The sequence below is a fragment of the Haemaphysalis longicornis genome, unplaced genomic scaffold, assembly GCF_048455015.1.
Source record: "Haemaphysalis longicornis isolate Haplotype H1 unplaced genomic scaffold, Haemaphysalis longicornis Haplotype H1 scaffold_8, whole genome shotgun sequence".
NCBI lineage: Eukaryota > Metazoa > Arthropoda > Arachnida > Ixodida > Ixodidae > Haemaphysalis > Haemaphysalis longicornis.
Window position 1 is genome coordinate 35,869,448 of NW_027526445.1, and position 21,443 is coordinate 35,890,890.

The window sequence follows — 21,443 nt, forward strand, 5'->3', positions numbered from 1 at the left end:
CCCGATTGTCCACAGTTGCAAAGCAAAAAATGGAAACAAAATTTTGTTAGTGTGATATTTGACCTTTGTTCGGCAGAGCAGGCTAAATTGCGCTTCCAATGCGCAAAGTCACCGCACTTCCTCACAACGAAAAAAGGGTATTTAGGTGCATCTGTATTCAAAAATACCTGCAGACACAGAATGTCTACTAATGACGTGACAAAAACAAGTACTGACATATACTTGAATCAAAATATAGATTAGTTGTAGTTTTGTAAGCGCCGAAGGTACATCTCGGCTTTGAGGCGCGCCGTAATGGAGAGTTCTTGGTTTATTTTGACCACTCAGGTATCTCTAATCTACGCTAGCGTTTCGACACACGGGAATTTTTTTCTTTTTTGCCTCCATCAATAAAGCAGTCACTGCAGCCGGGATAGAACCCGCGTCCTAGCACACACGAGAGCATTGTCTTACCCAATGACCCACCGGGGCGGTTAATTATAAGGTGGAATTTGCCTACATAAAACGAATTTAAATGGATTAACACCTGATAAGGCAGCGATAAGACAACACTAAGAGAGAATAGGGTACGCTCGGGGAGTTTAAAATGCAGGCAGGTTGAATCAGATTGAATAGGTTGTATTCTGAACGAAGGTAAATAACGAGCATTAAGGTATATTAAAGTTGATTAGACAAATTAAGGGCAGTAAACTCGTGTGGCTGTTGTATCAATCGGCGTATGTGCGTATAATTCTTGCACATCACAACAGTACACAAGAGATCCCACATAAAGCGCACAAACAGCCTTCAAAATACCCGGCAAAATGATTCACTTTTCACTTCGCCGCTAAGCAGCTATTCACCCACGAAGGGCGTTGCATTCTTCGAAAGTACTAGGGAATTTGGTCTAATCTTCTTCGGCCAAGTATGAATAGACAGAAAGAAATGCATACGTGATTTTTTTGTACACGTCCTTTGGGTTCTTCATAATGTTTGTAGCGATAAAACAACTCTCCAAAAGATATTTTATCCTGAAGGGACAGTCACTTAAACTCATCCCCAATGGTGTAATTTACTGCCTGAATCAAAGCCCAGACAACACGCTCCCGTATTCAGATTTCTCATACAATCACGACTCAAGTGTCCCTCAGCCGGACTTATCCTTGATTAACACTTGTGAAAAACAAACTGCTGGAAACTTGAAATTGTATCTTCAGTATTAGGGATATAGAAGCCGCGAATAATTGGCTTCATTTTTTTGAAATACATTGTTCAAACTCGTCTCATTTGCTCTCACACTGACTTTTGCAGCTAAAACGTTTACCAGCAAAACAAAGCGTGTTCCAGAAATGCATATCCACCGGGGATACTCACTCCAGCACTTTGTAGTAGCCACAAGGATGGACACGAGTTTGTCTCAGCCTTGCCGCAGTGGGGTACTTCCGGAAAAACTGTGCCAGGTTTTTGTTCCTGAGCGTCAGAAACTGCTTGTGGCCTTTAATTTCGAGTTTGTCTGTGAATTTCTCAGGATGCACCTCAAATTCTACATCGAAGTGTTCGCCTGATGAAAGAAACTTTCCCGGATTCGCAGAGACCTGCAGAAAAGAGTGCCGACATATCAACATACCTCTTCTGTTATCACAGTCCTCTATAAAAATTTGTCATCATAGATGTACACATCTTGTGGAAACTCCTACTTCTCTTGCATATAGCTAAATTCTATCCTCTTCTGATTATCACACAGAAATGAACACTTTGGTGCGTTTAAGAGGTGTCAAGGTGTCACGGATATTTAGTGTGCCCCTGAAATCTCGCTCGGAATAGGTTTTATAGCTCATGTGGAGAAAGGCCCACCCCCGAACTCTTACTAATTATTCTAGCCACTAGGTATGCACAAAACTCGAAATTCAATTACAATTTTAGTTTATTTCGGACACAAGCAAATAGATCTACTTATGTCCACGAAGCGCATAAAACAATACTCGTAAACCTCCTGATGAAGACTCCTACCGGGAGTACAGATCGGAAAACTGTGAATGCAGTGCAAGAAAACACATCCGCGCAAAAACGCTGTGCTAAAAGAGAACCACTAACCCTTCAAAAATATAATGACAGAACAAGCCATCACACTTGGTACAGTACAAAAATAAGATGTTGAATATATCAGCATATCAAAACTAATCACAAGACTAAACAACGAATTTTTATAGTTGTATATTTGCACAAGATAAACAGTTAACATAGGTGATGCATGCTACACTAACTTGATAAATACACACAATGTCTAAAGGACAAGAAAGTATGTTAAGACAAGATAAATCCAGCACAAGCAGTTTTAATATCTTTTTCTGTTTCCAAATATTTCTAAAGCAATGCGATTTACAAATTACAGATACATTTAGAGATACAGAGAAGCATTTAGAATCTGTATAATTTAGCTGCCGCTGTTTGCCCGCGGTCTATGCTCACCTAGGTAGTTCGTAAGTGAATTTTAAGCTGTCTTCAGTTTTAAATATTTTTCAATGAAGGTTACAAATTATTCCTAATCTAGTGATACTTTAAGAAAAAATGCTGTAAAGTTCAGAAAAAAAGTACTTTTTTCAGAATCTTAAAAATGGAGCTTTCTATTTGAGAAAGCGTGCATACGGTTTGCAAGGCTTTCTTGTGATGGTGCTGGGGCCGGTCTGAGTAACTTTTATGGCCTAATCCCTATACTAAGGGAATAACTGATAAATGCAATTGTTTCTTCAACCATATTGATAAGAGCTTAATGAGTCGGTATATCAAAGCTGTTGACCTATATATCTTCAAGCAGACATGACCGGAATGTTCTGACCAGTTTAGGTAAGATTTTAAACAAACCCACGGAACCCAAAGTTACTTGCGATTAAAACTTGAGAGTGGCTAATGTGTAGCTTGAGATTACGAGGAGTGGATTTATTCATCGGATTTAATCAAAGAAATCAACATTGTATGTGAAGAACCATATCTTGCGCCATTACGCCACATACGGTATGAAAACAAATTTTGATAATCGAACAATTGCTTTCAGCGCCGAGTTAGAAAGCTGGGGAGTCAAACAAAACACTTATTATTGCTCCTGTTTATGTAAGAATTTCGAATTTCACAGTAGGCTCTTTGTTAGCGCTCACGAAAAATTCGGACGGGGGTACTTGTTTTATATTTTCCCGTTCCCCAAGTCGACTCTACATCGAATCACCAGGACAGTATTGTTGAGATTTTACTATAGCCCTTATTGGCCAGGCATGGGCCTGACTGTAGGGCCAGGAGGCAAGGACCGCGCGGGATGTGGTTTATGACGTGGCGCAGCAGCTGCACTTCCCTCAAAAGCTGCAGCCACCACCGTGTCCCATCTCTACTTCCCCTGTGATTGATTGAATGGCACTATAATTTACGGTACGATTCCAGGAGGGACAATGCCTTCGCTATGACGGGGGGCTCCTTGAAGTCCTGGGATCAAGGCTTGAGTAGCTTTTGCCTCATGAATCAACGAACTGTAATGCAACGGACGGTAGAGGTAGCTTCCGCACCTCGGCTGAAGCCACACACTCAAACCTGCTCTCGGTGTTTCCAAAATAAAGTTCCCTTTTTCTCTCTCTCTCTCTCATTCTCTCTCTTTTAAAAATATAGCCGTGTAGCAAATTCTATACAAGGTTCGCTGTCTTCCCTCCATTTATACGCCTACAGTACAACCCATCGCACCATCCTAACTGATTGGACGTGACCAATGAACATGCCATTCCATAATGCAACTGCATACACAGATACAAAGACGATACTAAATCGCGTCTTTGAACTAAAACTAGCTGAGAGCACTTAAATGAAACCAGCTACCAACAAGACCCACGAGAATTTACGAACACACCTTATGCGCGCACAAAGCTCCTCGGAGTCTCTACCGCCTTAAGTACTACATCAAGTCAACACAACATGCCCATACTTTGCACATACCGTCAAGGCTGATCTAAATCCCCTTACCTTGATATACCACATACGCTGTCGAAATTGCAACGTCGCTTCCCACATCCACATCTCTACGCCCGCATTGATGACTCCATCTTTCGAGAGCACACCACGACGCATATTGTGCAGTTTGCCACCAATACCTAACCCGAGTGATCTCACGATGGAATAAGGGCGTTCACATCCCCCATCCTCCTTCTCCCAAAGAGGTATTCATACGACGGAGCCTTTCGGCGTAGAAATGCGAGGGAGATCGTGACGTCACCGCAGGCCGACTTCCGCTCGGCCAGCTCCTTCCCGCACACGAAGGATGCGACTGTCGGACGGATATCACTGTTTCCAGTCGCCTATCTTGACAGAAGGGCCGCAATAGCACCACAGATTATGCGACAGCGGCAATTTCTGCTAAAGCCTTTACGTACTGATCTTGTCAGCCGGCCGAAAATTGGCCGCTGATGCGATGCCGGCGCGATGCAGGCGATACGCGTAAGGCAGTGGGTGGGGAGACCGCGCGCTGGGAGCAGCCGCCTGGTTCGCCTACAAAATGGTGGGCCAGCATACAGATTTTAGAGGGCCCTCGTTTAATTGGTGTATTCATGGAAGGTTGTGGCCGTTACTACACCAGGGTGGCCAATCCTGCTCTGGTGAGGGAGTGCGTTACCGGCAATGGTCGCCGGGGCCTGGCCGCACCCCAAGCCCTATTCTGGAATCACATCAATACGCGGATTTTTCTTAATCCGGTGGGAATTGTGCGGCCCCGGGATTCGAACAACGGTCCTTCTGCCGTGAGGCGGTTGTTCTACCTCAACGCAACCGCTGCATCTGAAAATTAGTATACGGAAAACTAAAGTAAGGATGAATAACCTCGGGACAGCACAGCCATTTCAGAAAGGTGGCGAGGCACTGGAAGTGGTAAGCGATTATATCTACTTAGGCCTACTAATTATATCTACTTAATTTGTGACCCCAGATCACAACCATTAGGCAGAGAAAATTAGAAGGATAAGAATGGGGTGGTGTGGATACGGCCGACATTCTCGGGTAATGAATGACAGGCTACCATTGTCCCTGAAGAAGAAAGTGTATGACAGCTGCATCTTACCGGTACTCACCTACGGGGGCTTCACTACGGGGGCTAAGGTGGGGGCTCACTTATAGGGTTCAACTTAAATTGAGACTCATCGAGCAATTTAGCGGAAGATGATAGCTGTAACATTAAGGGACATGAAGAGAGTGGAGTGGGTCAGGGAACAAACGGGTGTTAAGGACATGTTAGTAGAAATTAGGAAGAAGAAATGGACGTGGCAGGGCATGTAATGCGAAGGCAATATAACCGTTGGTCATTGAGGGTAACAGAGTTGATCTTTAGAGAAGGCAGAAAGTTAGATGGGCAGATGAGATCAAGAAGTTTGCGGGGATAAATTTGTCGCAGTTAGCACAGGACCGGGGTAACTGGAGATCAATGGGAGAGGCCTTTGCCTTGCAGTGAGTGTAGATAGGCTGGTGATGAAGGTGAGGACATATTTAGGCTTAACGCTGCGGCGAATATTCGATTGCCGCTCTCGCAAGCGGCGCAGATGACGACTTTTAATGAAATGTCCCATCACGTCGTTACCATCATTTTAATAAGGGCAGCTTTGTTTGCGCATTGGTGAGCGATAACAAGCTATCGCTCGAGCTACCGTCGGCGGCCTGCGCCACGGCGCAGGCCGCCACTCGCCTAGTAACCGTGCTGGTTGTGCAGGCGGCTCGTTCACTGCCCCTGTCGTTTGCGCACCGAATTTCACGCCCAGTGTGATAAAAAGCAATAACAATAGACCTCCTTCTACCGCTCTAGAATTGGAGTCGCAGCCAGCTACCCGACGAGCAGGCAAAATCCCGCGGCCTCCGCCGCCTAGCACGGGATCTTTTGTAGCTCGCGAGTAGAAGTTCCGACCTCCGATCAGAGCGATGCGCCGGAGAGAAACTGTGAGGTAGGGGTCATGTGGGGCGCACTCCTAGCAGCAAAATGGCGGATTTCTCCGTCGTGTGAATAGCCCTTAAGCGGACTCTGGCATTCAGTTTTAATGAATGAAGCATTCTAAAACAAGCATTTCTGTAATATTGCGAAGCGCTTGCTATGGATTTAGTCTGGGTATGTGGGCTTTGAAGGCTTTTTTTACAGAACCCACTGATGCGGACGTCTTTGCTCTACTGGTCTTCATTCTCTTTGAAATAAAATACCTGTGCCGAATCACAGCCACTCACGGTGGCAAAACCACAGTACCAAAAACCCTTGCGCAAGCTGTTCAGGGAGTGAATACTTACTTAGTAATACATGTGCTCTTGTTTTATATCCAGCAGAGGAAAGCCCCCTGATCGAGTCAGTCGGCTTGTCGCAAAAAGGGATATTTTATGACTGATTTTGGAACTATGGATTTTACTATAAAAATATACATATCTGCACGCCGATTTGCAAAAAATGTTTTAATCACGAGGTAGTTTTTCTGTTCCATAACCTATAGAATTTCATTATATACCAAAAAATTCTTCCCCGCCACCACCACACCCTTCAAAAAGGGTGTTTATTATTTCAACACCCTTTTCCCGAGAGGGTGTCAAGCTAGAAATTACGGTGTTCGAAACTATGACAAAGGACTAAGAAAAACGGGTGTAAGAAAAAGGGTATAAGAAGAGACCGCCAACTAAAAAAAGATGTGAAGAGACCTCCAACTTTGGAGGCATTTTGTTCCATTTTATACGGGTGGAATGAAAAGTTTTTTCAAGCGGAATGTGTGTTGTATCGCACGATGTTTAAAGCAATATATGTTATAATTTATGACCGGTGAAGCTGTTTAAGCTTAAGCTAGCTTCGGTGGCGTTAGCAAAAATATACAAAGAAAACGAACGGCGGCACCTGTAAAGGTTGCACCGCCGCAGATAGGGTATTATAACAGTTAAGTCGGCTTTCGAGTTTTTTAGAGTGTGAGCACAAGGGTCGTATGCGTACGCGCCCCTCTTAATATACCATTTCAGAGGGACTAGTCTTTTTTGGATTTTAAAAGGTAAAAAGAATAATTGGCGCAGCTCGCTATAGTGGTGCAAGTATTGCGGAACAGCATAGCTGGGGGTCGACCTAGCTTGTTTCCCCCTTGGATCCCCTGGCAGAGTGGGTGGGGACACACTATAACAGCGTTGTAAGATCCGGTTAAACTACTTGGCCTCACTCCTGAGCGGTCATCCTAGCTTAGCAAGAAGATTGCAAAGCTTAGCAAACATAACAAAACTTAGAACACCGGAAGAAACTACGTCGAGCCCCAGCTCCGCTGTTCTTTTTTTGCAACTGAACACCTATTCCGCACCGTTTCTACACCCTACAGAAACACAAGCCTGTTGCAGTCAGTAACACTCTTTTCGCCATACGACAATAGTCTTTTTTAATTTTTTAGGTGCAAATTGGTGTTTCACCTTTCCAAAGATAAACTTGGGGCATGAGTTTCACCGCATATGGAAACGAGCGATCATTGCATACGAGCAACTATTTTCTTTGCGTGAAAAATATTTGCGAATAGAGATATATATGAGGGATGTCTTGTTCTTTGCAGTGTTATTATGCATACAAGCATGGCCTTACTCAATGATCAGCTGAACACGTTTTACACACCCTTTCAACAACCTAAGAAAAACCAAGGGGGTTGAAGTTGATCAACACCCATTTTTCACACGAAGAGGGTGTAAAGCTTGGAAAAGGGTTTTTAGATTCAAGAAAAAGGGTGTAAAGGCCTCCTAACACCCTTTTTTCACTTATGCCACACCCTTTCTATCTAAAAGGGTGCACAAAAGTTTACTGTGTTCGAACGCCGGTATGCGCGGTCCAACATTATTACTTGTCATCTGATAGCCCAATTTTAGGTAAAACGTTAGGCTTTAGTATCTCCAATTGACTACTGGAGCAAGCATGTGACGTAATTATATTGGATTTGTTTGGAACGTCACGCGACTCAACGTTAAGCTTAAGTAACATAAGGACTGCATACAGGCGTAACACCACGTCCACACCGTCCTTCTGTAAGCGACGGTAACGGCTGGGACCAGAACCTCAATGCCGATTCACAAAACCGAGCGTTCCTTAAATTTGCACATACCCATCGACAATATTCACTTATTTAGAATGAAAATTGGGCGACAGGAGATGTCTACAGTCGGACGCTTACTGACGATACACAAGTCCTCATTGGGACATGCCGTCAAAGAACTCTCTCCCCAGTATTACCCCATGCCATATGGAGGCCTTAACGAGTGACCGTAGCATGTGCAGCCGGATAGTTCGGGCCGTAGAAAATTTAACATAACTACACAGGGCAACTGCCTCTGACCAGTGAAGTCGGACTCAAAAGCTTGTGGCCGTTCCGCACTTCCGATTGGCACTGGTGTTAACACACTTTACTGTTATTGCTTGCGAACTAAAAAAAAATCACTTTTTGGGAAGTATACGGGCATTGCTATTTTGGCAATACTGCGAAACGATGCACGTTGTGGAGACGGCAATCTTACCTCGGTGTGCACTGCCATTTGAGCTGGAGTAGCAGAACCTGCAAGAGGCGAAGTTGTAGAAATTACATTGAACATTCCGGTCCAAAGCAGCCTCATGGGCGAAGTGCGACAGTTCAGTCATCTTAAGGTTTTCGATATTTTTTAATACTAAATATTCTAGAAAAACTTGAAGGGAGAGACAGAGAGAGTACAATTAAAACCTAAATATCACTGTTTTTACAGGCCAACACATAACCACGCACAAAATGTAAATAATGTCGTCAAAAAGGAAAGTGCCTCTAGGTTATGCTTATGGATAGTTCTGTGTGATGAGCTTAGAAACACCACTTAGCGCATGTAGCATATAACAGGGATGGCTGATTTCAAATAAATGCAACAAATCCTAAGGCACACGGCCGTAAAAGTTCCGAGAAATCGAAATTTTCCCAGAAACGTCATTTTTAGAGGTTCAAGGGATAAAAATAATCGCCATAGCGCAGTGTCAATGAACCTAGTTATACCGATGGCCATTCGCTCTGCTCGTGGATGCGTTCACCTCTCCAGACCAGAAAAATTTATAGGAAAGAAATAACTTATCTGCTCTTTTACGGTGCACTGCCGTAACTTTGTAGCAATAGGAACAAATCCTAGTTGCTTTGGAGGCTAAAAGTTTATCCCAGATTTTAAAGTTTTGTTTCTAAAAGCTGGTCACACGAGTTAGGTCAGGAGTAATTTTCGTGCCACCACATGTATCAAATACCTATTATTTCGGAATCAATTTTGTTCTAACTATTCATGATTGACAATCCAGCGCGCGAAATAACGACACAAAAAGAACGAGAGTTAGACAGGACAGCGCTGCTTCATTCACTAACTCGCCCAAATCACAGTCCTCTTGAACTATATTTTGTTCTAACTAGTTTAAGCTGTTCAGTACTTTTGCACTGTGCACGCAAATCTGTGTTGCCAATTGCACTTTACTGCTCTCTCACCAGCAGATTGGTTATTCTACCTCAAGAAATAGGCTTCGCTTTCTGCTGCTGCCATTAAAATATTCAGGTATTCTAGGAGCACTTTGGCAAAAGTTTTTTTTTATTTCTTGGGCATACTGGTGGCGGGGGATACAGTATTTCTCAGCCGAGCTGATTAGCTGATCTCATGATGCCTCCTTCCGTGAAATTTCGGGTAGACCAATATGAACACCCTTAAAGTGTAGGACGCTGCGTAAATAAGCGGTGGTAATGCGACAATCCACAAGTATGGATATAAAATTTGATTACAGATCCGGGGAAATCAAATGGAAGCTCATTTCTACAGCAGCGTCTCTATCTATCTACCAATTCCTTGCTATTTGTTTAAATAGCTTGAAAGAGTGCGCGCAAGCCCAGGGAAGCATCATATATTATTATGCGTACAGTGACGAAAATCTTATAAAAATGTCTAGACCCGGAGATTTTCCTGCAGAATCCTTCAGGAATTATCTTGCGTCCTAATTCGGGCATATGCACTGGAGAGCACGCTATGTGCCGCTGCAATAACTTCGTTGAGTGTAGTTTGTATCAGTCAGGGCGCAGCAAAAAGATTGCATGGCTCAGTCTAGTCATAACACCAAGCCGAAAAGAGAGCAGAGAAACTCTCTGATACCTGCGTCAGATAAGTTACAAACCATAACATGAAGACAAAAATTAAAAAAAAAGACTTGCCTCATTGTTTAAGCGGTCTTTAATGCCTTGTTGCTCATTGCAAGCTAATTTGGAAAATTTCGTAAGACGGACGGAGTAGAAGCCAGAGAATGAGACAAAAGAATAAAAAAGAATCACCGGTTAGAAACGTGGAGTTTCCTCTGGAAAACGAATTGTGGAGTTCGATAATGCTCCAAATGCGATGTTTCGTGCACTGGGTACCATTATTGCGCGTACAAACGAAATAATTTTCCTGTCTTAGGGGGCGCAAACCGATACCATCAACAAGGCGTGAGCGAGCCTGAGCAATTTCCAGCCTTTCAACGTCCGCTGCCGTATGGGGCATCTTGGAAGGCTGGATTGATGGTTGAAACATAAGCATTTTCCATTTGAATGGGCAAACGTCCGTACCACGTAATCTGCAGTGGCGGAAGGAGGTGCGCGGACGGTTTTTTAAATGCAGAGTATTTCTTTAACTCACGATGTCACCCGGTGTTGTCGGCATGCCTCGGCGTCCACAACAGCCGTTCCAGGTGCGCCCTCTCCCCCACTCGTCCTCTCCCGCATCACGCTACCCTCCTCGCTCTCAACAACAGGTCCGCACCCCTCCCCCTACACTATATAAAAAAATAATACTTACCGACGCCTGGTTTCGATACCACGACCCTGCGGGCGGAACGCAAGGTACATGGTGCTCTACCCACTGCGCCACAAAGCCGACACAGAATGGAAGGCTACGAACGCGCCTTATATCCTTGACTCATTCAAACTACGCCAAGAAGCTGCTGATACAACGCATTCACTACCTGTGGGCGGAACGCGAGCTACATGGTGCTCTTCCCACTGCGCCACAAAACCGACACAGAATGAAAGGCTACGAACGCGCCTTATATCCTTGACTCATTCAAACTACGTCAAGAAGCTGCTGATACAACGCATTCACTACCACCAACTCCCCAAACACTAAACGTTAACGCAATACACCCACCCCCTATGGGACGCATTTACTCGAGTCCCCCTCGCGGTGAGATGGGCCCTTTTTTCTGGGACACCCTGTGAATGCTTGGAATTGTGGGAATTTTGAGCGCAGATGCTGAAATAATACATTCTGATCTGTGCAGTACTGTAGATGTAACCGCTGCTGCACTGTCTGTCCTGTACTCATCTGCTCATTGTCAGGACCCTGAAGAGACTGCCCTGACTGAGGATGTATTCAAGAGGAGTATTCTCAGGAATGAGATAAGTAATTAGCACTATGCGTCATCTACAGGTGCAGCATGGCATGTCGAGTTTTAAAAAACCTGCTTGCATTAATATTCGATTTTTATTTTGGCGTACAAAGTCACTTTCCGTCTTTCGTAACCTCTATAAGTCATAGGTGCCAGTTCCTAATAGAACCATCTCGTGGGTCACCGGATAAGGTGATGTATCTCGGTTTCAACAAACACTCGTGTTTAGCATGAGCTCTACGGAATTACTGGTCGTACATACTCTTCAAAATCAAATGAAATTCTTCGTGGTGGCCAAGGCTACAAAATATTTGGAAAAGCTTTTTATATGCACATTCAGCTTGAAATAACTAATTTAGTGGGGCCCCGCCAAACTTACAATATTCGAGGCAGGAATGTTTAGACTAATATGCATATTTCTCATCAATGAAGATGAGCGCAAGAAACGAAGGATGAAAAAGCCAGAAACCTGGCACTTTTGTACCATCATGTTCTTTGGTGATCTTTTATTATGAACATTCACTTGTTTGCATTGTTCACAGTCCTGTTGAAAAAGTTACATATTTCTCGTTTTGTGGTGGAGTGCTTGTCTACTTCGGTCGGCCAGGTAACCCAAATACAAATTTACATTCCAAAAAGCCTTTAATCGGGTTTTTAACTTCTGTTTTGTTGCTTCTTCCAAAAGCTAACTTAAGCAATGAGTTGCAGAAGGGAGTCGAGCTTTGTTAAGATCAGTGCACTATACAACTTGTCATCAATCATTGTCTGTCTAAGCTGCTAGAGATCAAGTCGTCTTCAGACAAGGCTGCCCCTCTCTCCCTTGCTGTTCGCATTGTACCTGGAGTATCTTTGCCTTAGCCTTCTGCCGAGCGAAAAATGACCAGATCTTCGCTCACAATTATGCCCGGTTACGGATATCGCTTTTCCGGATGCTACAACATGTTCTCGCGCGAACCAAATAAGCGTATGAGGTGCCCTTAGATTTACTAACAGTTCGGTGGCCTGTCGTGAGGTCTTGCTTTTTATGAAAAAAAAACCGAAGGATGTTTGATCAAACTCAACAAGTGATTTGAGATGGGCTAGTTGGTGCATGATGCTACTTAGAAAACAGCACCAAAAATCGGTACCATAGGACGTGAACGCAAACACTGCGCAGAACGCCCAACTGAGTTTTATTTAGATGAACTGAGTTTTATTCAAATATTTAGATCTCGACGTTTGATCGTCAAAGAGGTATGAAACGTTTCAGATTTGCTGGTGTTATTTGGGACAGTATTGTACTCAGGTACCTAGGCGTGCCTTTGCATCAACTATGTGACACTGGCCTCATTGGACGTCTGCACTAACGCAAATTAAGCGCGGGTCGCAGGCATGAAAAGGGGAAGTCGTCTCTGTCTTCACACTTGGGCAATTACGCAATGTCAGTCTTGCCAGAAATGTCCTTTATACTCTTAAAATGCATCACTTCGCCCGATGAGCAGTTGAGGTTGTACACAGATGTTTAGGTACTTTTGTCTGGGGTTATTTAAGGGGCACTGAAGACAAAAGCAAATTTAGCTCAGGCGAAAGTTCAACTTCCCCGAAGCCCTGCCAGCATTTATTCGGTAGCGAAAGATGCTTTTTTTGCGGAGAAATTACGAATTGAAGAACACACTTCATTCCTCGCGTCATTTCATGACGCTACGCGCGACGTCACCAGCTGCCGGAAGTGAGTGAGACCACGGTATGGTCTATAAGGTAAACGTAAAGCTACCGAGCAAACCACTGCGGCCACAGGAGCCACTGATCCGCGCTCGGCGCATACTGCAAAACGACTTGCCCGCGTACACTTCCGTTACCTTCCACTCTATGTGTGTCAATCTTTGTGCCGTGCGGTCTTTCATTTTACCAATAAAACGTCTACTGGACAGCGCAACCGAAACGCAAACGACCACGGGGGCGTCCTTTCGACTTGCATTCTCGTTATGGTTAGCCTGGTTTTAGACTATTCGATGCATTTATCACAATAGTGTGGTCCCGTCTGTAAGTTTATCTTCTAAGAGTATGCAACGCTATATTTGTGCGGCCCGCTTTGTCGGCTGTCGGCGCCACGATGCGAGTTTATTAGAACGTTTCGTGCGTTTTCTGTCGCCATATGTAAGCTGTTATTAGGGGATCTGCTGAACATATTGCGAAGCGAGTCCCCTAGATATTAGTCGCTCATCCAGAAGTGTGGCCCGAACTCTTACGAGTGCCCAAACATTTCATAACAAGCCCGTTAGCACCCGCATGGAAAGAAAAACGTGCATAACATGGTACAAATAACATTTTACATATCTATCCACCGTTTTAGAAGCATAGCACCACACAGTGCATTGAGTAGAGAGATTCTTTTTGACGCACACATTTTATTCAACGTCCAGAAAATCAAGACATGTTTTAAAACAAACACATCATCGCGGTATGCGGTTGGAGGCCGACGCGCAAAATTACCAGGCGAGCGATTTCCTCTTGTTCGTCGCAAGGGTAGAACTGGCTTCTTGCGATTTACGTGGGCGGACAAGTCACTTCACTTAACCTTAAGCCCATGAGGTCTTTTAAAGGGGTGGCGCACACCGTACATACTCCGTGCGTGCTGAACCATCGCTACTGATAATTCCATCATAGTACTATAGTCCATCCTGAAGAGCACACCGTCGCATTTCATCGCGAAGCGAACGCGAGCACAACACGAACATCACTTCAGCTGCCGGCCTTACTCTAAAACTGTTCGGCAGACAGCGTGACGTTAATGCAGCAGAATCTTGTTCTATCAGTCGCACGTTACTGTCCTCAGAAGAGCGGAACGCCTACGTGCGGCTGGCCAACACGATGTAAACAAGAAGATAACAGGCGTGTGACTACGTCGCACCTGCAATAACCATCGCAACCAGTCCGGACGTCACAGCTTGGAAGCATGGGAATGTCGGCATGGCTTATATTATACCTGTACGTTGATTATTGTGTATCACTAATGAAAGTTAACGTGCGGAGAAAGGTTTTATGTGTTTCTATTCGAGCTTGTGTGCGCGGCTGTTGTTCTGTCGCTCGTCACGTGACCGGGGCGCGTATTCCCAAACAATATCCCGTAGGGGCCCAGGCTGACCACACCCCCTAAGCAGGGCCGCAGCCACAGAGGTTAAAAAATTGCAATTTTTTAACCTCCTCGGACGCAGCACCGTGACGTCTCTATTTATATGCGCGCGACTTCATGCGAGGTGGATTTTTTTCTTTTTTACCCCTCCCCTTGTTTCGGCTGGTTTTCGCGCGGCCGATGGTTTCGCTCCGTGGGCAACTTGTGTTGTACAATTTATATTTTTATTCCTGCTATTTCTTGTTTATACATTTGTATACTTTTTTGCGTGTGTGTGGCTTACAGTTGAGGCACGCGCTGGGACACAATGCTGGCGAATTGGAAGGCCAGACACTACAGAAATATATATATGTGGTAGCTAAAAATGCGTCGCAGGAAACACACAAACGGCTCATCTATACCCATCAGTGGATCTCTAAAAGTGACAATTTTTTCCGCTCTTTGGACTCCCAGATAACTATCGCGAAAATAGTGCGCCAAGGAGATAACTTTTTTACTTAGTTTTATCTCTGCTGCGACTACCGTGACTTCAAGCTTACGGGCAACTACTCATTAGTCCCAGCGAAAAGAATATACGTATCTGAGTGAGTGTAACACTGCATTAAATGAGAGGCCATGGGGCCTTGAGGGAGCAAGGATGAGGAGAAAAGGGGAAGGTCACAACTCGCACAATGAACACAGTTGCAGTCTTGGGGTCCTAATCGCAAAATGAACACATTAAAGTCAGTCAGTCGCAGCAAAACGCACAGTTCACACTTAAATGTACAGTTCACACTGTGGAAAATGCGGTTCACACTGAAAACAGTGCACGCTGCAGACAGTTCACATTGTATACCGAACGGGGAAGTCGGCCAGGCTGCTACACCAGTTTGTACAGTCTATTTTCAAGGGCGTACTCGGTAATTGCTTCTAGTGCGGTGGGATCGTCACGGACCCGACTAACATGTTCCTGTGCAGTCGCAGGGGCGGGACCTAGAGTTAAAAGCTGGTGGCGATTACGGTCGAATAATGGACAGAGCCAAATTAAGTGGTAACGATTTGGTGTGCCTTCCCGATTACAGGGGGGGGGGGGGGGGGCATCAGCGGCATTCGGATCCTGCTGGAGCTGTCTATTTATAAATAACGTATCTTATGCAGCAAAATCTCTGTGTGCATGAAGCACAAATTGTTAAAAATAACTAATCGACATTGGCAACAGCGTGAGTGGTAGCACGAATGATTACTGATATCAAACTCGGCCTGATGGCTTCAGTGAAGAGACTGTGGTCAATAGCCCTGTACAGAAGACATATATCAAACTCCTCGAGTACCTTGGTTGCTGTACAATCCAACTATTACTTAGCACTTGGTTGGTATGTATTTTCGATATTGTTTCCCTAAATTGTTATGACAAGCAGTGAAAATTATTCAGAATTCATGGCCGAGTGTAAAACGTGTACGTTTTAGCTGGTGTCTTTCTTATCAATGTATCATCCCTTGCAAGAACGATTCACACCTTCCATTGCTGTTAACAAAATGTCAATGTTTTCTTAGTGGCACTGTTCCAGATAAAGAATAATGGAATGAAGTTAATATTAACGAAATTCAATGTAATAATGCTTATGAAAGTGCCAAAGTGTAGTAGCTCATACAGCTGTAATATTTCGCAAGAGTAGGACAGTTTATGAATGTAGTCATGGGTAATTGGCTGCCTTTCTTGTAATTCTTACCTGCTGCACCGAATCGTGTTTTTAGGTCTGTATATAGTGAAAGAGCACCCAACTCATTGTATACCCTTCTGTGTGCTGTAGAATGAGTTTTCAATGAGGGTGTCTGCTTTCCGGAGCGTGTATAATTGCCACATGCGCGTGAAAGTGTCCACCCGCGCGCGCGCACATCGAGCACCGAGTCGAGCGCTTATCTAGGAACACGATCGGAGGTCAGCGTCAACTTGCAGGTGCGCAAGAAGAGCGCGGAGAGATCAGGGGCTCAGGTACAAAAGGTTAGCTTCTGCCACATGTGCGTCAGCTTTCCCAGCACCGCAGGCCAGCCCTGCCCACGGAACGGAACCATCGGCCGCCTGCCAAGCAGTCGAAACGAGGGGAGGGGAAAAAAAGAAAAAATCCACCTCGCGTGAAGTCGCGCACATATAGGTAGAAACGTCACGGTGCTGCGTCCAAGGAGGTTAAAAAATTTCCATTTTTTTAACCACTTCGGCTGCGCCCCTGCTAAGGGGTGTGGTCGGCTTCGGTCTCTACGGGATATGGTTAGGGAATACGCGACCAGGGCCCATCCACTGAGTCCCCGTCGACGACATCTCTGCTAGGCTACTGATAGCTTCTCTACTTAATTATTTACGCGAATCTTTTCATGGAACTGCGCCACATAGAGGTATGTTCCTTTTCTGGGGATGCCAATCTATCGGCGTAGACCAACTTCGGTTTTGATTTCAGTGTCCCTCTAATGGAACCTATGCGCAGGGATGACTTGTTTAATCCGTTTAGGGGGGGGGGGGGGTGTTGGGCTGATGCACTGGATTGTACTCAAATTAATGCCTCATTATTTATTCCAGTTGCTGATCGCGCATTTCTACTAACGGCACTTAAGCAATTCAATCATTTCCGTTTGCGTGTTTTTTTTTCTTGTATGTACGGGCGAAAATAAAACTAAGCTGCAACGCTGATTTCGCAACGCGGTTGCGGACAATTCCAACTTCCTTACCGCTAGCTATTCCTTAGAATAACAGTTCATTGTTTAAGAGAAACTAGGATTAGCACTCTAATTTAAAGTCTATTCTTGGCGTTTAATTGTCGGAAGCGCTAATTTTGTCCCCATAAAGGTAATGCTTTAAATTATAACGACAATATGCGTGTTAAATGGGAAAATGTTTTCCTTGAAGCTTCATTCTTCCACACTGTAAGTTAAAACATGACTGCCAGAAAATGGTCTGTTGATTCTTTAGTGGGACAATTGTGGCATATAGAATCGATAAAAGTAAATTGATCATTTGGCCAATCATCAAACCAAATTGATCAATTTGGCCAATTTGCCAATGGCTGCACCGACGTCATCGACCTGTAGCGCATCATCGTATGCAAAGATTTTTGCTATGATTTTTTCGGTATTTTGTGAATTGCCAAGGTTTTTTATGAAGAAGTTATAATCATTATAAACACCAGGGCTCCGTAGGGAGGGGTTACTAGTTGATAATGGAATGAAACAAAAAATGGCTGCGGCTTAGCTGAGCTAACCTGTGAATATGCAAAGCAAAAGAGTCTTGGTTTCTCTTTTAACCTTTGATGTAGCTGTATTGCCGACGACGGCTCAAGACCGTTCGGTGCAGTGAAACACTCACAGAAGGAGGCCCAGCGGACGCGGCAAACGCGGCGTTCATTCACGGTGAACACGAAGCGTTCCTTTTCGCCGGGCGCGAGATGAGTCACGTAGCCCGAGACGACACAGTGGCGCATGCACGGGAGGCTGCGGGGGTGGTCGGCTGCCGATCAGCTGATCGTCCGCTACGTGGCGTAGGCCGCGGCTTGCACACCGGCGGTGTGCACGCCGCCGTAGGGCGTGCACACCGAACGGGTGCACACGATCCCGCTGCTAACAGCGAGATCGTGAGGTGCGGCAGGGAACTTGGGCTTGAAGTGATAGACGTGAACAGGGTAGGGGGCAGCATCGGATATAGGCTTTTCAGTGGGACAGGATTCAGTTCAGCCCAAGGCTAGGAAACAAGGTGGGGTGGCGGTTAGGTGGGTGAGCGGTAGCTTTTTTAGGGGGCCTCGCGCAGCTAAGGAAGGCAAACTAGGAGCCAAAGGGGAAGCAAGAGACACATGCACACTCAACGCTGGGAGGCAGCCAGGCCTAGAGCTAAACGGAGAACCTACGGACGTAACTGAGAGCATTGACAGAAGCCATTTAGGTGGAAACAATGGAGCAAACAATTCTGTAAAATACAAAAACAGACCCCGTAGGCGGAAAGCTAAAAACAAATACAATAAATATTTAATCAGCTACATAAATATGCAGGGAGGCGGAAAGCCAGAAAAGTGGGTGGAAATTCAAAAGCAACTTGAACGGGAAGGAATAGACTTGTACGCTTTAGCCGAGACTCACCTCCGGGACCTAGAAGCCCCACCTATCATAGACAATTATGTCTGGGAAGGTTGCAACAGGACCACAGGAATGAAGAAAGGGGGAGGTGTTGGCATGCTCATTAAACAAGGGACGGACTGGCAGAGAGTGCATGAAAGTTGTAAAGAGCATCTATGGGTTAGAGGCACCATAGAAGGGAAAAATACATGGTTAGGAGTGGTGTATCTGTTGACCGGAAGTAGTGCAAGGGAGGAAAATGAGGAAATGGTAAACTGTTTGAGAAGAGATATAAACGAATTCAAAGATTCGGGCGAAAGAATCATAGTTGGAGATATGAATGCCCATATAGAAGGTTTGGATGGATACACAGACAACAACGGTTCTCTGGTCATAGATCTATGCCAGGAAAACCGGCTTGTAATAGTAAACACGGAAAGCAAGTGTGACGGACAAATAACGTGGGAAAGCGGTAACAGACAGTCCAGCATAGACTACAGTTTAGTATCCGAGACAGTATACGGAAGGCTGCGGGTAATGAGGATAGATGAAAATGGAACAGACAGCTTAGGAAGCGACCACAAGCGGTTTAGCTTGCACTTTGGAGGCACAACCCGGGCAAATGCAGAAATAGGTACAATAGGAGGAAATAATTTGAATAATGAGCAGTTAAGGATCATCACTGATAGATTGGAAGATGAAATCAATAAATACCCAAGCAAAAATGGGGATTACGACGACATGATTGCGTTCATAAAGGGTAACATGAATGAAGCAAAGGAACGAAACCGATGGAAAGGGAAGAGAAAGCCGAAAAGCTGGTGGAATAAGGAAATAAAAGAGGCTATTCACCAGCGAAGAAAGGCGTCGAGAGAACATAGAGAAGCAAAAAGAACTGGTATGGAACCGGAGGTAGTGAAGGAAAAGTTGGATGTCTACCGTGGAAAAAAACTAGAATTGCAGAAAATGGTGGAAGCAAAGATGAAGCAGAAAAGCGAACAATGGATGGCATAAATACGGAAGAAGGACAAAAGCGCATCCAAGAAGTTTTGGAACCATGTAAAATCACTAAGCTCAAAAAACGATAACCATCAAAAATTCCTGATTGATGAGGAGGGGAAACATTTAGAAGGAGAGCACGCGTTGGCGCATATTCATCGAGTGATTAGTGAGAAGTTTAGGACAATAGTGGTAGGGAAACATGCACCGATAACATCAGCGCCACAAACGACTGCGGAAAGGGAAATAAGTTTGAGCAACATTGATTCGAAAAAAGCAGAGCATAAGGTTTCCCCCCAGACAGCAGTGGGTCCAGACGGAATACCAATGCAACTGATAAACCTCCTTGGACCTAAAAGTAAGGAATCGTTTATGAGGGCAATAGACAAGGTGATAGAAACCAAACAAATACCAGAGGACTGGTTAGAAAGTAGGATGAAATAATACATAAAGGCAGAGGAGACAAAGCCAGTATTGATTCATACAGACCTCTCAAAGTAACATCAGTGGTGTATAGATTCGTAATGCGGGCGATAAAATCAGAAATTCAAGCATGGATGGAAGAAAATGAAATACTTGGGGAACTGCAGAATGGATTTAGACAAGACAGGCGACTGGGTGACAATCTGTTCGTGATAACGCAATGCATTGAAATTGCGAAAGCACAGAATAGACAACTATGGGTTACGTTCTTGGACATTAAAGGGGCATATGACAACGTAAACAGAGAACGGCTGTGGAGAATACTGAAACTCCAGGGATTAGATGACGAGTTAGTACAGTTCCTTATAGCAATCTATAAAGACAATAGAGTGCACCATACTTGGGAAGAACAGAAATGCGCCCAGCAGGTCAACATCCATCGGGGACAGAAACCGGGATGCCCTTTGAGCCCAATACTGTTCATGCTTTACATGGCAGGGTTAGAAAAGAAACTGGAAGAAAGTCAAGTAGGGTTTAGCCTAACCCATATGCTGCAAGGTGAAGTGGTACAACAGCATATTCCGGGAATGTTATACGCAGACGACATTGTTCTTTAGCTGATAATCAAACCGATATGCAGTGGCTAATAAATATTTGCGGCAAGGAAGCCACTGACCTCGGGTTAAATTTCAGCGCAGAAAAATCAGGAATAATGGTTTTCAATGACGCTACCACCGACGTAGTGTCTATCCAGCAAGGCGAATTACCTAGAGTGAAGGAATATAAATATTTGGGAGTATGGATAAACGAAGGGGATAACAACTTAAGTACTCACGAGGAGCCACTTAAGGTTAAGGGAAAGCGAAATGCAGCTATAATGAAGCATAGAGCTCTGTGGGGGTATAACAAATATGAAGTAGTAAGAGGAATGTGGAAAGGAGTAATGGTTCCGGGTCTCAGGTTTGCGAATGCTGTACTCTGCTTAAAATAAGACGTTCTATCAGGCCGTGAAGTAAACCAGAGAACGGTAAGACGTTTGGCCTTAGGCGCGCATGGAAGAACAACTAACGAAGCAGTTCAGGGAGATATGGGCTGGGCGTCGTTTGAAGTTAGGAAGCTCAGAGTAAAATATGCTTTGAGATGAGGTTGAGGGCAATGGATCAACGAAGGTGGGCGGCTAAGGTTTTTAGGTACCTATACTTGAAAAGCGTGGACACGCAGTGGTTAAGAAAGACTAGAAGGCTAACGATGAAATACGGAAAGAACAGTGGGGAATCCAAAACAGCCAAAGTAAACAAAAAAGAGGCAAGGCAGACTGAAACGAATAAATGGAGGGAAAAATGGAAGCTAAAACGTCATTAGAGATGTACAGGGCTGAGAAGATGAACATCAGAAAGGAAAATTTCTACGATAATTCCCAGAGCAGTGCTTTGCTTTTTGAGGCTTGAG

General features: G+C 44.6%; 1 protein-coding gene across 2 annotated transcripts in view; it reads right to left on the minus strand.

The window, feature by feature from the left end:
• The window catches only part of LOC144149448 (uncharacterized), an 89,443-nt gene that overhangs the window by 44,187 nt on the left and 23,813 nt on the right, over nucleotides 1–21,443 (minus strand). For both annotated transcript variants that reach the window (XM_077681015.1, XM_077681016.1), the window contains exons 2-3: nucleotides 8,497–8,534; nucleotides 1,354–1,574 (exon numbers count right to left, since the gene is read on the minus strand). In XM_077681015.1, coding sequence (XP_077537141.1) covers nucleotides 1,354–1,574; nucleotides 8,497–8,534 — 259 coding nt within the window. The remainder of the gene's footprint in view (nucleotides 1–1,353; nucleotides 1,575–8,496; nucleotides 8,535–21,443) is intronic.